Source organism: Paramacrobiotus metropolitanus, unplaced genomic scaffold (assembly GCF_019649055.1).
Source record: "Paramacrobiotus metropolitanus isolate TYO unplaced genomic scaffold, Prichtersi_v1.0 Parri_scaffold0000153, whole genome shotgun sequence".
In the NCBI taxonomy this organism is placed as follows: Eukaryota; Metazoa; Tardigrada; class Eutardigrada; order Parachela; family Macrobiotidae; genus Paramacrobiotus; species Paramacrobiotus metropolitanus.
Genome location: NW_026570373.1, coordinates 160251 through 174986, shown reverse-complemented (window position 1 = coordinate 174986; position 14736 = coordinate 160251). Strand labels below are relative to the sequence as shown.

General features: G+C 43.9%; 2 protein-coding genes across 2 annotated transcripts; both read left to right on the top strand.

Annotated features, from left to right (window-relative positions):
• Nucleotides 1-70: 70 nt before the first annotated feature.
• LOC129599718 (atrial natriuretic peptide receptor 1-like) lies at nt 71-4840 on the top strand. The gene is made up of 16 exons (XM_055498027.1): nt 71-130; nt 310-353; nt 417-455; nt 567-634; nt 706-841; nt 915-965; nt 1307-1492; nt 1566-1710; nt 1777-1861; nt 2539-2719; nt 2772-3093; nt 3153-3480; nt 3770-3989; nt 4049-4184; nt 4322-4370; nt 4550-4840. The coding sequence occupies exons 4-16, from the start codon at nt 627-629 to the stop codon at nt 4743-4745; spliced, it is 2043 nt and encodes a 680-aa protein (XP_055354002.1). The 5' UTR covers nt 71-130; nt 310-353; nt 417-455; nt 567-626; the 3' UTR covers nt 4746-4840.
• A 1082-nt stretch (nt 4841-5922) lies between these two features.
• LOC129599717 (atrial natriuretic peptide receptor 1-like) lies at nt 5923-12327 on the top strand. Its single transcript, XM_055498026.1, has 19 exons — nt 5923-6253; nt 6728-6791; nt 6942-7249; nt 7384-7427; nt 7625-7702; nt 7787-7924; nt 8013-8063; nt 8141-8326; nt 8490-8628; nt 8687-8771; nt 8895-9093; nt 9151-9279; nt 9339-9527; nt 9580-9904; nt 9964-10285; nt 11493-11694; nt 11770-11905; nt 12003-12051; nt 12129-12327. Exons 1-19 carry the CDS (start codon nt 5923-5925, stop codon nt 12325-12327), a joined length of 3174 nt encoding a protein of 1057 aa, XP_055354001.1.
• The last annotated feature ends 2409 nt before the right edge of the window (nt 12328-14736 follow it).

Below are 14736 nucleotides of genomic sequence, written 5' to 3'. Positions count from 1 at the left end.
GCTACGCTGCTCAGTGATCTCCAGAACGACCGCCGTATGTACGTGTCCGTGCGCTATGTTGCCACAGCACCTGGAATTGCCAATGGCCAATTCAAAGCAATTCTGCATGAGATACATCAAGTTAGCCGAAGTAAGTCCAAAGGAATGCCGAATACTACAATTATGTAGGAAGGACTGTATAAAAACAACATTTCAAATAATTAAATAACATTAAATAAACAACATTTTAATAATTAACTACACCATTTTAAATTTATATAGAAAGCGCGGTGCACACGTCAAAGTGATGTGCCATGTTTCTGTTTACAGCTGTTCTGTACTGTGGCCACGCTGCGTTTTTGCGCGAGTTTCTGGTACGAAAATCTGGTTCTTACACATATCTTACGGGAACAAAACCAGAGATAATTTCATTTCAGATCACCGCGGCTGTGAACAATATGACTAATGGAGAATACGTAAGTAAAAAAGCAGTTGCCTATTAAACGGCGATTTAAATTTTTTTTTGCGTCTGATGACCTTTGTATGAGTCATGCTCTTTACCGGGTGAGTTTTGCAGGTCTATATAGCTGTGGAAGCCATGAACAATAAATTGCAGGGTCTTCTTTACTGGCGCTACAACGACAGTAATGATGAGGTACAGTTGTGCTTTTATTTCGAATAGCAGCAAAATTAATATGGAGCGCACGTGCAGCACGGCTGTTGCAGATCGCCTTTCAAGTCTTCCAGTCGCTTTTGGTCATTTATCCGCCGAATATTTACGACGCTCCTGATCCAGCGCTGGCAGCGGAATTCGTCAAAAGGTCGCAGAGACTATAATTTCAGTAATGCGCTGAAGGACCAGGTAGGGTGGCATGATTGGCTGGACTACAAACAAAGTTACCTTTTCACTCTGCACAACTTCCTCTGTCTTTTAGAATTTTAATTCCGTTGTGGACACTTACCTGGCACTCCCCAGCCTTTCCCAAGTAAGATATATATATTCGGATTTCAAATCATACTCAAATAGTAAATTTTCTTTTTTATGCTGTAGTTTAATAACTTTTGTGTAGAATCTCATTTATCCGCCGCAGAGAGACTATAATCTACACTGTAGATTACTTAGTAGTTAGTACAACTAGCAGATTCTTGAAAACTGCAACATATGTTACTGTCGTGTTATTGACGCAAACCATATTTCTCTGCCGCACATTTGCTTACCTATTCTTCGCTCGTATCTACAAGCCTTATACGACAGTTAAGGTTCTTGCTGTAAAAGGCGGTCGCAAATAAAGGAAATCTTACTGGTGCAAGGTTTTGCCATTTCTAGGCGCTAAACGATTCCTTATCGGTTGGTGAAAATCCAGCTAATTTAACCGGATCCATGCTGGTGAAATACATGCTCAACCGCACTTTCACCGATGACAACGGAGGCGGCACTATCTACATCGACAGTAACGGTGTGCGGCGGAGTGATTTTACTATATCATATTTCACATCCTCCGGCAACCGTGAAGTATGCAGTTAGTTCACCGTTATTCGTTGAAAAAAAAGCGCCTTACAGTTCATGACACTGACGGCGTCTTTAGCCGCTTCTGCAAAAGTTTGGAAAGCTGGACGAGGTTACACTGCAGGAGGTTACACGGCTAACAGACTGGGCCAATGCAACATTCCCGCCCGCCAATGAGCCTTCCTGTGGTTATACCAATCAGAAGGAAGTGTGCCGACCACCACGTAAGATCCGTCAAACACCTGTTTTCAAATATCAAATACCGCAACGTCATTTTTTATCGGTTGCAGGAAATAATCGTTGGATACAGCAGATCATTTTCAGCTTTGTCGGAGCTCTGGTAATCGTCGGCGTTGCATTGATCGTTTATATAAGGTACTATGCGAATTGCTATGCGTTATTTAGCATAACGTAGCATGCGTTATTTAGCATAACGTAGCATGCGTTATTTAGCATAACGTATTATGCTAATTTAAACGATGTAAGACATCGGCTTAGGTCTTAGCGAGCTGTAAAGGAGTAAAATGTACTGCGTAGGACGTACGAACATCATAAGTATCTTTGGTGCGATTTAGAAAAGAAAAGCAGAGAGCAGTGGAACGCCTACTGTACGATCCGTGGTGGCAGTTAACGATCCCCGGTACTTTTGGTACCAAGCGCCGTCAATCGTCCGTCTCCACGTTCTTCGCCAGTGGCAAAGCCAGACCCACAGACAACGGTTCAGTAACGTCAAGGACGGAAGCGGTGAATAGCATAACTAACAGGAAGCGCGCGTTCGCACTGTCCATCGAATTCTGTTCTGTATATCAGTTAACATTCGTACTGCATATATTTTTATCATTCAGGGTTCTCATCAGACCTTTGCTGCCTTACGGGGAAACACTGTCCGGTCTGTGATAATCTGCTGCCGTGAACACACCATAACATTTCAGGAAATATCTTCCAACCAAAGCCTGTTGATTCTCTTACGGAAGGAACATAGCCAAGCCAACTGTAACAGGATTTCTAAAAACACGGAAGGAAAGATGGGCGTTTTGTTTTCAGTTCTACAGATTAGAACATCAAAATCTCTGTCGGTTCCTGGGATTATCCATAACCAAGAGCAAGTTGGACGTCTACACGGTCAGCACAGTGACAGAATGTCCACCGCGAGGGACACTGCGCGATATACACAGCAGCCAGGTCACCAGAGATTTTGCCTTTACAAGCTCGCTCATCGTCGATTACCTCGAGGTAAAGCAGTGACATAAAACTACTTGCAGTAACTGATGAGTTACTTCTGCAGGCCCTGTGCTTCCTCCACCAGTCTCCGTTGCGTTATCATGGTCGCCTAACACCATCAGTGTGCTGGATTGATAAGCATTTCACGCTGAAAGTGGCCAGTTACGGATTGGACCGGTTAGGCGTCGAACTATGTAAGTGCGAGAACATGGTACGGGTTAGCCACAGCGAACCAACCGATCCCCTATACTGGTTGACCCCGGAAAAACCAAATCCCAGTGACCCCAAAGCCATGCAAGCGCTGGATGTGTTTTCAACCGGGTTTATCATCTACGAGATCCTCAGCAACGGAGCGTTGTTTAACAAGTTTATTGCATTAACTGAAGGTGGTCTGTTTTAATAGTACACGCACTGGATTACGGTTAACTGTAGCAACGTTTTGCAGACGATTTACACGCGTTGGTCTCTCGTAAAGGAAACGTTTTCCATGGCGTTGTGCAGTTTCAGGATTTTGCGGCTTTCGAAAGCGTATTGCGTTCGTGCTGGATTGCCGATCCGCATCAGCGACCCAGCATGCAACGTTTCCGGTCGCGTATTGCCGACATCTCGCCACTGCTGACAGCGGGGCTCAGTCAAAATAAATTAATCGATAGGATGCACAAGCGCCTCTCGGATTATTCGGAAAATTTAGAAAATTTGGTGGCAGTGCGGACGAATAATTTGCAGGAGGAGATGGGCAAATGTGATGCCATTATTGGCCAGTTTTTACCACGGTCAGTTCAGAAAGACGAGAGCGAATCGCACAAATAGTCCCTCATAAATTTTATCGTATTAATTTCTTGATACCACAAATAATACTACAAAATGCCACGACCCATGTCTTCGTCCAAAGGGTTTTGCCGTCCGGCATTTTTGCATATGCTGCTGGTTTAAAGCTTTAGACAGACAGTTTTTTCGTGTTGCCGTTTTTGGCGACTGCTAATGTGCTCTTCGACATTTGCTAAACGTATCGGTCGGTAAGTCCCTGTTTTTGGTCTAATTTATTAACCACATCGATTTTAGGTCAATCGTAAACCAGTTACGTGTGGGCTGCGATGTGATACCGGAGCTGTTCGACGCAGTGACTTTGATGTTCACCGACCTGTCAGGTTTCGTGGACTTTGTCGAGACGAACAGTCCGGAGAGTACGATCAGCTTGATTGATGAAACGGAAGCCTACTTCGACCGTTTATCGACGCGATGCGATGTATACAAAGTGGAAGCTGTGGGAGACTCATATTTGGTATGTATCCAAGAAGCAAAATTGGAGCGCAAATTCGAAACAAACCTGGACTGTGTTAGGTTGCCAGTGGTTTACCAGAAAGAATTGGCAACAATCATATTCAGCGCTTAGCGTTTTTTGCTATGAAACTGATGGAAGCCGAGTCACAAATGACCTTTATTAGAACACTGCGATTTAGGATTGGATTGCATTCTGGTAGGAGTACAAAACTTAGCTTTACATGTTACGCGGTTACGTTACGTGCATACGTGTAACGTGGTTTCTTACTACATTAGCGAGTTAGTTTCAGATACAACTACAAGCATAGCGTAACAGGCTGGCTTAATCTGCAGGTGCCTGTGCGGCGGGTGTTCTGGGCTTGCGAAGACTGCGCTACTGCCTGTAAGAAGCCTTATTCATCCCTGTCGTATGGTTAAAGCGTTTATGGCGCCCTCCCGTAGCGGAGCAGAGTTTTCCGCATGATAAAATTTTTTTGAATCACAACAGTGTTCTGGTTAGCAGATTTACTCACTCTGGATACGGGTTCGTTTCTCAGTTGTGCAAAAAATCCTGTTTTGCAGATTTGGTGACACGGTGAATTTAGCCTCACGGATGTGCAGCCACGGTCTGCCGGGTCGCATACACGTTAGCTATGAATCGAAAATCTTGCTGGAAGGATTTCCGGAATACAAGGTCGACTGTCGGGGAACACAGGCCATTAAGGGGACCCTCGAGATGACAACGTACTGGTTAACCAGATTCACTGGGCAGATATAATTAGTATACCCACTAAAATCGAAATTGACGAAATTCTGGAAACTGCGAAGATGAGCACTCCCCCTCTACGATGAATCTTGTGCTCCACACCCACAACGGGGTGGTTGCATGCAGGACCAATGCTCAAATCGGGCGGAATAGTAATAGACCACCTAGGGTAGTAAAACAGTTAGAAGTAATTTCATTTGCTCACATATACTTCTTTCAATGCCGTGAGACACGAAGTTTTCTGGATGTTGGTTGTTTCCCTGCTGCCAACCGCGTACAGAATAAAAATGCAAACGTCTAAACGATTTGCCAAATTTTGCTGTAACTGCAATTAATTTTAGATTAATAATGTGGTTATTGTCCCTTTCGTCAAAAAAATCTAGCCAGCGTGAATTTAAGAAAATGCATTGCAAAATCAAAATGCATATGGGAAATTAACGTTGACAGTCATTTCCGGGGAGGCTCATATTTGTCATTAGCAGCTTCCTGTGGGCTGTAATATCGTTTTATAATGGTGGCTTGCAAGTTGCATGCCATGTCTGTGGAATGAACATTGATCGCTGAAGTGCATTTGCCGGGTGATTAAGAAGGAACATGGGCAGCGTACGACAACCGTACGTTGGCGTTGTGGATATGTGCCCTGTCCACGGAGAATCGCTTGTTCCATTTCTGTCTTATCAATCATCTTGTTAATCAGTAGTACCATTACGGTCGGTGTCGACATTCATCCGACCTTTTAGTCGGCGCATCTAGCGGGTCTTTCCTGTGCGCTCGCGTTCGTAATGACGATAATTAATAGCTGTTCGTCGGTGTTATATTTCATGTTTCACGAGTAGAAAAGATATGATTGCATAGAAACCGCCAAATATACTAGCACAGCGACTAATGACGAAGTGGATGCAGTGGTGTGTTCCGCACACCGGATAGCGAAGTGGACGGGTTGCTGCTGGTTCTTCGATTACCGTTGTCACATTGAAGATATAGGTGTTGGTTACACGACAACGTGAGCTACTCAATTTTTGTGATCAGCGATACGCTGGAGTCCAGACTCAAAATCAACCACGACAATCTTAAGCCAAAAAACAGGAAGATAATCACATTGCTCCTCCAACTTTGATTCACATCGTCAAATGGAGGCTTACTAAAGGATACAGATTTAATGGTGGCAAGCAGTGTGCGATGATCGAAGATGGGTGATCATCGAATGGTGTTTGCACTGACCGTTTCCATCTGTGGCGTGTTCACGAGCGTGCACGGGCTGCTGAATGTCAGCTTGGTGGCTGTTTCTTATAGGGCGCCCATCGGGTTCGGCTCGCTGGTGTATCAGGGACCCTCGTTATCCGTAGCTACGGAATATGTTTCCAGCAAGTACAATAGGAGCATGCGCTTCAGTCTGACCATTTTATCCGATCCGGTGCGGACAACCTGTGCGGATTTGAATGATAATGCCGTTAGAATGGTCTCGGAATGGCACTATCGGCAGCGGAAGGAGAGCGACCTTACCGTCTACATCTTACCCGGTACAGATAATTTATATGCTTTCATTTCCTTTAACACGAACACTAAAGTCGTACGGGACTCGTACCTTAAAAGCGCCATAACGGATTTCGCAACTAATTTTTTAAAACATCTGTCAACAGCATTATGGCCAGCTACGAATTTATGGCATTAGAGAAAGATTTTTAAATCTGCGACTAACACTGCAAAAAAACACGATTATGGGGACTGGATGAGCTATAGAGCGCATACGAGTGGTTTCTGTTACAGAGTATCTCTTGTCTCTTTCTGTTACACTGTGTAGGTCTATTTATCTTCATGATCTTGTGATTGGTCTAGCTTCAGATAAAATAAAAAATAAGTACAGACAGAAAACGCAATCAAAAATACATGCTGATGGTCTCTTCCACCACGAAAAAGACCTCTTTACCTCAAGTGCTCATCGACACAGTGTCAAACGCTACATATGCTTCTCATAATCGGTTCTGGTTTGGCAGCATGCATCGAAGAAACCGAAATGCCGTATTTTCACTCGCAATGGAACAACATATGGATTTCTACGTAAGTAATTTATAATTCCTTTGTCTTTTAACATCAAAACAACTTTTAAATGTACAAAACGTTGGCTGTGTGGCGCATGTCATAACAGTCAAATATAAGGTATGTTCTGTCCATGTGCGGTGTAAAACTTTGATCCATGCCCTGTATTAGGACGTCCGTCAGTCCGCAAATCCGCAATCGCCAACTGTATCCCACCTGGATCGCCACCAACTACTTCTCCTTATCGCAGTGCTCGCAGCTGTACGTGGCACTTCTCAACAAATACTCGTGGACGACGCTGTTCGTCGTGATCGACACCGCATCGCCGCCGTTTTACAACGCGCTAGCGACAGCAGTGCTCACTGATCTCCGGAAGGAGCGCAGTGTATGCGTCACGGTGCGCAAAATCGCCACGACGCCGGGAATTTCTTATGGACAATTTGAAACGATTTTGGATGATTTCCGTCAAGCCAGCCGAGGTTAGTTGGGCGGGTATTATGTGAAACATCACAAATAACAAAATCAGCGGCTTAAAAATTGGCACTATGTGTTATTGACGAGGAGCCGACGTGCTGGTAATGTCCTAATTATTCTGCCATGCTTCTGCTTACAGTTTTGCTGTACTTCGGTCACGCGGCATTTTTACGCGAGTTTCTGGTACTTGTATAAAAACCGATTTCTTGAACCGCACGTTGATACACTGTTTGCTACTCATCCAAAAAGTTTTTAGATTACTGCGGCTGCAAAACATATGACGAATGGAGAATATGTAAGCATTGGTATCTGGAAAGGATGAAATCTGTAATGATGGTCTTCAAATTCTACTCTGACAACTTATCAGACTAATATCCCAGGTCTATATTGCTGCGGAAAGTATGGAAAATAAAATGCTGGGGCGTCTTCACTGGCGCTATAACGACAGCAATGACGAGGTGCAATTTTGTTGGCCTTTTCTGTATCTAAAAAATACTGCTGACGCAAGACGCAACGGGGCACGTGCAGTACGCGTTTTGCAGATCGCTTTTCAAGCATTCCAATCGCTTTTGGTCGTTCGTCCGCTCAATATCTACGATGCTCCCATCCCGACGCTCGGAAGGGAATTTGTTAAACGATCGCAGAGAGATTATAATTTTACCTATTCGCTTGTGGATCAGGTTGGTCCAGTTACGCTAGTTAGTACTCTGTAGTTGTCCACCAAAGGGTAAATATTCTACTAAAAAATTTCTTTATACTTTTGTATAGCCGTTCATCACGCTGGTGGACACGTACCTGGCAGTCACAAGTATTTCCCAAGTAAGCATCTATCCAGTAATAGATTTGCTGTTGTAAATCAGAAACTGCCTGATTCCAGTGTTTTTATTTATTTCCAGGCCGTGAATGATTCTCTATCGGCTGGAGAAAATCCAGCTAATTTGACCGGTACCACGTTGGTCAAGTACGTTTTAAACCGAACCTTCACGGATGACAACGGGGGCGGCACCATCTACGTGGATGGCAACGGACAACGGCGGGCTGATTTCACCATATCGTACTTCACATCGGCCGGCAGCCGTGAAGTATGTAAATACGCACCGGTACTGTAATAAGTACTGCTACGTGATTACGTCATTCCTGGGCTTATAATCAGTACGAATCTTCGTATTTGGAACTTGTTATGCTAGCCATGTTTACCATGTTAATAGCGTTCTCGATTTTACTATGTGAACCTTTGATTTCTAGCCATTTATGCAAAAACTCGGAAAATCCGATGAGCTGACAGAGGTCACCCGCTTGACAGTATGGGCTAACGCGACCTTTCCGCCACCGAACGAGCCGTTGTGTGGCTACATGAATCAGAAGAAAGTCTGCCAACCAGAGCGTAAGGATAGTGAATCAGCAACTAGACTATAGGACTCATCTTTTTGTGTGGACCACAGGTGACACTCGACGGATACAGAACACAGCAATTAGCGTGATCGGAGCATTGGTAATTGTCGCGGTCGCAATAGCGGTCTACATTAGGTGGGTTAATGAATTGTACAATAAATAATAATGTACCGTATATGTGGTCAAATGATACATACAGCATGAGCAGTAATTAGTGTACCGCTTCCAGTTGTTCAACAAAATTTTTCACAAATGCAGGAAAGAAAAGTGGAAACCCATGGATCTCATATTGCACGATACTTGGTGGCAGGTGACCATTGCCATCATTCCCGGTGTAAATCACCACCAATCATCCATCTCGGCATTTTTCGCTCCTCGAAAAGAAAACACTGCATACGACGGCGCCCTGAACAAGAAGACATGCGACGGGGCGGAAAATACTGCCCACTCGCTGGAGGCAATTGTCATACGTTAATTGTACTGTCGATAAAACTAGGACGCTCTGTGATTTTAGGGTTCCCCTAAAGCTTTTACCATGTACCGGGGAAAAGGAGTCCGGTCAGTGAAAATCTGTCAGCGCGATTACACTATAACCTTTCCAGAAATGTCCACACAGCACAGTCTGTTGGTTCTTCTACGAAAGGTAGCGCCTACTACGAAGCATCATCAGCAAAAGCACTTATACAGGGTGTTTGTAATTAGTTCTACAGACTGGAACATCCAAATCTTTGCCAGTTCTTGGGATTAGCCATAACCAAGAGCGAATTGGATGTCTACACGGTCTGCGCCGTTACGGAGTGTCCGCCGCGTGGCACACTGCGCGATATACACAGCAGTCTGGTCACGAGAGATTTTGCTTTTATTAGTTCGCTCATTGTCGATTATCTTGAGGTAAATCAGTTTCATACAGTTACTGGCCGTAATTGCCCAGTTTCTACTGCAGGCGTTGTGCTTCCTGCACCAGTCTCCGTTGTGCTATCACGGTCGCATCTCACCGTTGGCCTGCTGGATTGATAAGCACTTCACACTGAAAGTGACCAATCACGGATTCGACCGATTAAGCGCTGTTCTGTGTACCCAGTGCGAGAACATGGAGCCAATCAGCCACTGCGAACTGACTGAGCCGCTGTATTGGCTGACGCCGGAGAAGCCGAATCCCAATCATCCTAAAGCCATGCAAGCAGTGGATGTGTTTTCGTCGGGGTTTATCATTTACGAGATGCTCAGCAACGCAGCGTTGTTCCACAAGTTCATCGTACTATCTAAAGGTGGCTTATCCTTAGGGAACACGAATCGGATTATGGTTACCTGTGGCAACATTTTGCAGATGATTTGTACGCGTTAATCTCCCGTAAAGGAAATGTTTGTCATGGTGCTGTGCAGTTCAAGGATTTTCCGGCTTTCGAAAGTGTGCTGCGGACGTGTTGGCTTGCCGATCCACAGCAGCGACCCAGCATGCCGCGTCTGCGGTCGAGCATCGCCGAAATTTCGCCGTTGCTCACGCTCGACCGGAATAATTTAATAGATAAAATCTACAATCGCCTCTCGGATTATGCCGAAGACTTGGAAAGTCTGGTGGCAGTGCGGACGAACATTCTGCAGGAAGAGATGAGCAAATGTGATGACATTATTAGCCAATTTTTACCACGGTAAGTTCAGAAACAAGCAACGCTAACCGATAAAAACGGTCGGATGTTGATTTGAATGCCGTATCTTTTTTCCCGCCTAATAGTGTACACTTTCCTACAGATATAATATTATTGCAAAGTGCCCAGGTTTCCGGTCTTACCAGGGAATATTTTCCGCCTCCAAGTTCAAAAAATTCTCATGTTTAGTAAAATGGTAGTGTACTATTGTAGTATGCCTAAAAAAATATTTTTAGCTCGCATCGTCGAGGGGGCGTGGCCAGACAACAATTAAAAGTTTGCATACTATCATATACTGTGTAATGCAGTGCAGTACAAGTTATTCTTAATTATTATGTTAACTTTTTCCCGCAGCACCGTGGACTTTTGCAGCTGTCCGCTGTCGTGAGATGTTTTAAGTAAAAGAGGCCCATGTGCATCGGCTCGGGCCTTTGCTGCCTGGATACACATTTTCGGAAAATTTTCATCGATTTGTGTTGTAAACAATAAGTTGTGCAAAAACTTTGTTCTGCTAATACACAGATCTGTGCTGTACTTCATAACAAATTTTTGAAAATGTGCACAGAGGCAGCAATGGCACGAGCGGACGCACGTGGGCCTCTTCGACTTAAAACATTTCACGACAGCGGACAGCTGCAAAGTCTACGGTGCTGCAGGAAAAAGTTAACATAATAATTACGAATAACTTGTACGGAGTACTGCACTGCATTACACAGTAAGTATATGACAGTATGCAAACTTTTTAATTGTTGTCTGGCCACGCCCCCTTGACGATGGCAGCTAAAAATAGTTTTTTAAGCATACTGCAATAGTACACTACCATTTTACAAAACATGAGAATTTTTTGAATTTGGGGGCGGAAAATGTTCCCTGGTTAGTTCTGTGATTTACCGGTGGCGTTTTCCCTTAAGACGGCTTTGGCGGTTAAACAAGAAAAGCGTTAGGCGTTCACTTTTTTCTCGCCTTTAATTTTCTTCTTGTAACTTCCGCTAAATAACTTCTGCAATGTTCTTCCTGTAACTTCCGCTTCCGCTAATGCATTTTTTTAATATTTAAATTTTGTATTATTTTGATTACGAAGTACTAGTGTGCCCGAGTCTCCAGTTTCTTGCTATTTTGATGGCTGCTGCCTATTAAAAGCCCTGCTGCTGATCATTGCTGATAGTTTTTGGTTGTTTGTGGTTAAACATACTATCGCCGGCAATTTTAGGTCGATTGTCAAGCAGTTGCGTGTGGGCCGTGGCGTGATGCCGGAGCTGTTCGAGTCGGTGACGGTGATGTTTACTGACTTGTCGGGATTTGTTGATTTTGTCGAGGCAAACAGTCCTGAGAGTACGATCAGTCTGATCGGCGATATGGAAGCCTGGTTCGATCGGCTGACGACGCGATACGATGTGTTCAAAGTGGAAGCTGTAGGAGACTCGTATCTGGTTCGTATGTCGGCACACCAAACGCACAACCGGTTAAAACCACTTGGATTGTGTTAGGTTGCCAGTGGTTTACCAGAAAGAATCGCCAAGGACCACATTCAACGCATTGCTTTTTTTGCCGTAAAACTGATGGAAGCCGAGTCGCAGATGACCTTTCTGAAAACACTGCGGTTCAAGGTTGGATTGCATTCTGGTAGGAATCTACAAACATCACTGTCGGCGTTGGGAGTTCTTCAGTGAATATACTGCGATGTATGCAGACCAACCGTAACGAAATCCTCAATTTGCAGGCCCATGCGCGACGGGAGTTGTGGGTTTGCGAAGACTGCGCTACTGCCTGTACGTTGCGTAATGCATTTCGTCAATCCAACTGGTCAGCTTTGACTTCATACTTTTCTCACTCGTATGATTTGCAGATTTGGTGACACGGTGAATTTAGCCTCCCGGATGTGCAGTCACGGTCTTCCGGGACGTATACACATCAGCCATGAATCTAAAGTATTACTGGAAGAGTTTCCTGAGTACAGGGTTGAGTGTCGAGGAACACAGGCCATTAAAGGGACCCTCGAGATGACAACGTACTGGTTAACGGGATTCTCTGGGCCGCTGCGATAGTTGCACCCTTCATAAATTTACAATTTACGAACATTTGAAAAGTGGGAGAGTGAGCGCGCCTCGCATTCAAAACGCATCCCGATTGGATGTAACGATTGGATTAGCGAAGCATATCATAATTTGATTTTATAGGTGGTTTTTACATGGTTTTGTTGCATTTTTAAAGCGGGGTACGATTAATCCCATAACTACGTTCTGGCGTAAATAAAAAATTAGAAACATTATGACATCTGCTCAAACATACTTCAGTCAATACTGCCAGGTGCTTTGTTAGCTTCCAATTACTTGCCCCAATGTTGACTGTTTCGCAAATCAAACGACCTCTTACAGGATAAGAATTCTGACTTTTAGACGATTGCACAACGTGGTATGGCGACTATATTTTATGATTGTGTGATTTATCTGAGTAGTTGCACCTTTCGTATAACTGGTGAAAATCTAGCCATTGTGAACCCATGGCAAAATTAAGAAGGCAGATCAAAAGCCGCCAAGTACAACGATTGCAGTGATGAAGGATGACGTTGATGGATTGGTACTGCAATAAGCACAAGCAATCCGTTACACCTACAAACGGCTAATGTATTCAGCCTTTGATGCAGGGAAGGAGAATGCTTCGGCTCAGTGCATTCACATACTGTACAGTACTTACAGTACAAGCTTGTCCGGTAATTTCCTACGTAAAGGTACAGCTAGCGCGAAGTTTGCGCATATAACGATGGCCACTTCACTACGTTTATCAAAATCTTTAAATGCGCTCCGCAGTTAGATTGTCGCTTACTGCACCGATCATTTTCTAGCCACCTTCCGCCAGGCAGTTACTATTATTCTCATAAAATTATATGGCGTGTACGAAGCCACTACCCAGCCAAATGCAAGTTACGTGTTTGAAAAGTGTGGCGTGGCGCGCCGTAGTTTGCAGTTTGGCGTAACACGCAAATTTATGTAAATCGCTGTATGGATTCGTAAGAAATTTCCGGACAAGCTTGTACATCCATTTGGATTAAATCCGGGTGCACTACCAGTCTACCACTGTGTAGCGGTAGTACGGCAAGTACAGTCCGCATACAGCCATCACCCACTACAGTTTAAAGTCTGAATTAGGTAATTGTATTCAAACCGACTGTCCTGTTTAATAACGATACAATATCGTTTACCAACAGCATGACATGTCCGTTATGACGAGCGAATCGTGCAAAAAAGGGTGCCGTACATACGAATCGACCGTATCTATCGTACATACGAATCGACCAAAAACACTTTTGTCCTTCCCGATTCGGATACTGTACTTAAAACGCGTAGTGCTCTCCTCCCTTTGAAGTTGGATGAATATTCTTCGTACTTTTAATATGCAACGATTATCAAAGAATTTGCGACCTGACCTTTTTGCTTTGATTATGATCCTTTGTATTATGTGACTACACTGCGCAGTGCGCACTGTGTTATGTGCGCTTTGCCTCCAGGAAAAATATATTAAAGAAGAGAAGAGCTGCAAAGTTTTCGGATTTGTTGATTCATTTTATTAGCACAAGGTTAACCAAAATTATTTAATTTAAGCAGAGTGTATTAATTATGCTCCATGCAGCAGTAGTACTTTCAAAATTGTTTTGCACCTGTGCTGTAGGCTCCAGCGGTACCGGCAATTAAGAACGGCTTCGTAGCTGATTGTTTTTAAACAAAATGCAAATGAAACGGTTTTCCGACGTGCTAAATCTAATGGCATTGCGAGTTTTTTTTTCATCCTTTAATAGTGGATTCTGTATACGAAGATTACGGGGAAGTTGGCGGCACTACAGATCTTTTTCCTTGATAGCAAAATATGTATAAATTCGCCGCTAATTGGAGCACTCTTTTTGCTTTTTATTAAGTAATAGAGGTATTTTTTACAGGAAACAGACAAAGCCCAGTACTGTATATACGGGAAGTGCGATACGGATACGTATGTGCGGTACCCTTTTTGCATTAAGCGCTCGCCATAGTCCGTAGATGCAACGCTCATACATCCACCCGGTGAATAAGCCGAAGAACAAGCAGTGTAGAATGGCTATAGACTATAGTATGCGCTTGCGGACATGTAGCGTGTCTATGGAAAATACCTATTTGGTCACATTCCTGCACCATTGATCATTAACACTCCGGAATGTATTACAGCAGACTTCCTCATTCCTCTGACCTTTCAGTCAGCGCATTCAGCGGTGTGAAAGTCCGCTGCGCGTGCGGTTGTAATTGCGATAATTATTAAAATAATACCTATTCGAGTGATTTTTATTGAGCGAAGCTCGCCATGGTACATAATGCGATTAAAAACCTAACATACCTATTCTGTTTCGTCTTCATATAAGGCAGGTATTAAGCCGTCAAGTAAGCGACTGCAGTGAACGACGTTGATGGCATTTGATACAGCAGTGTGTG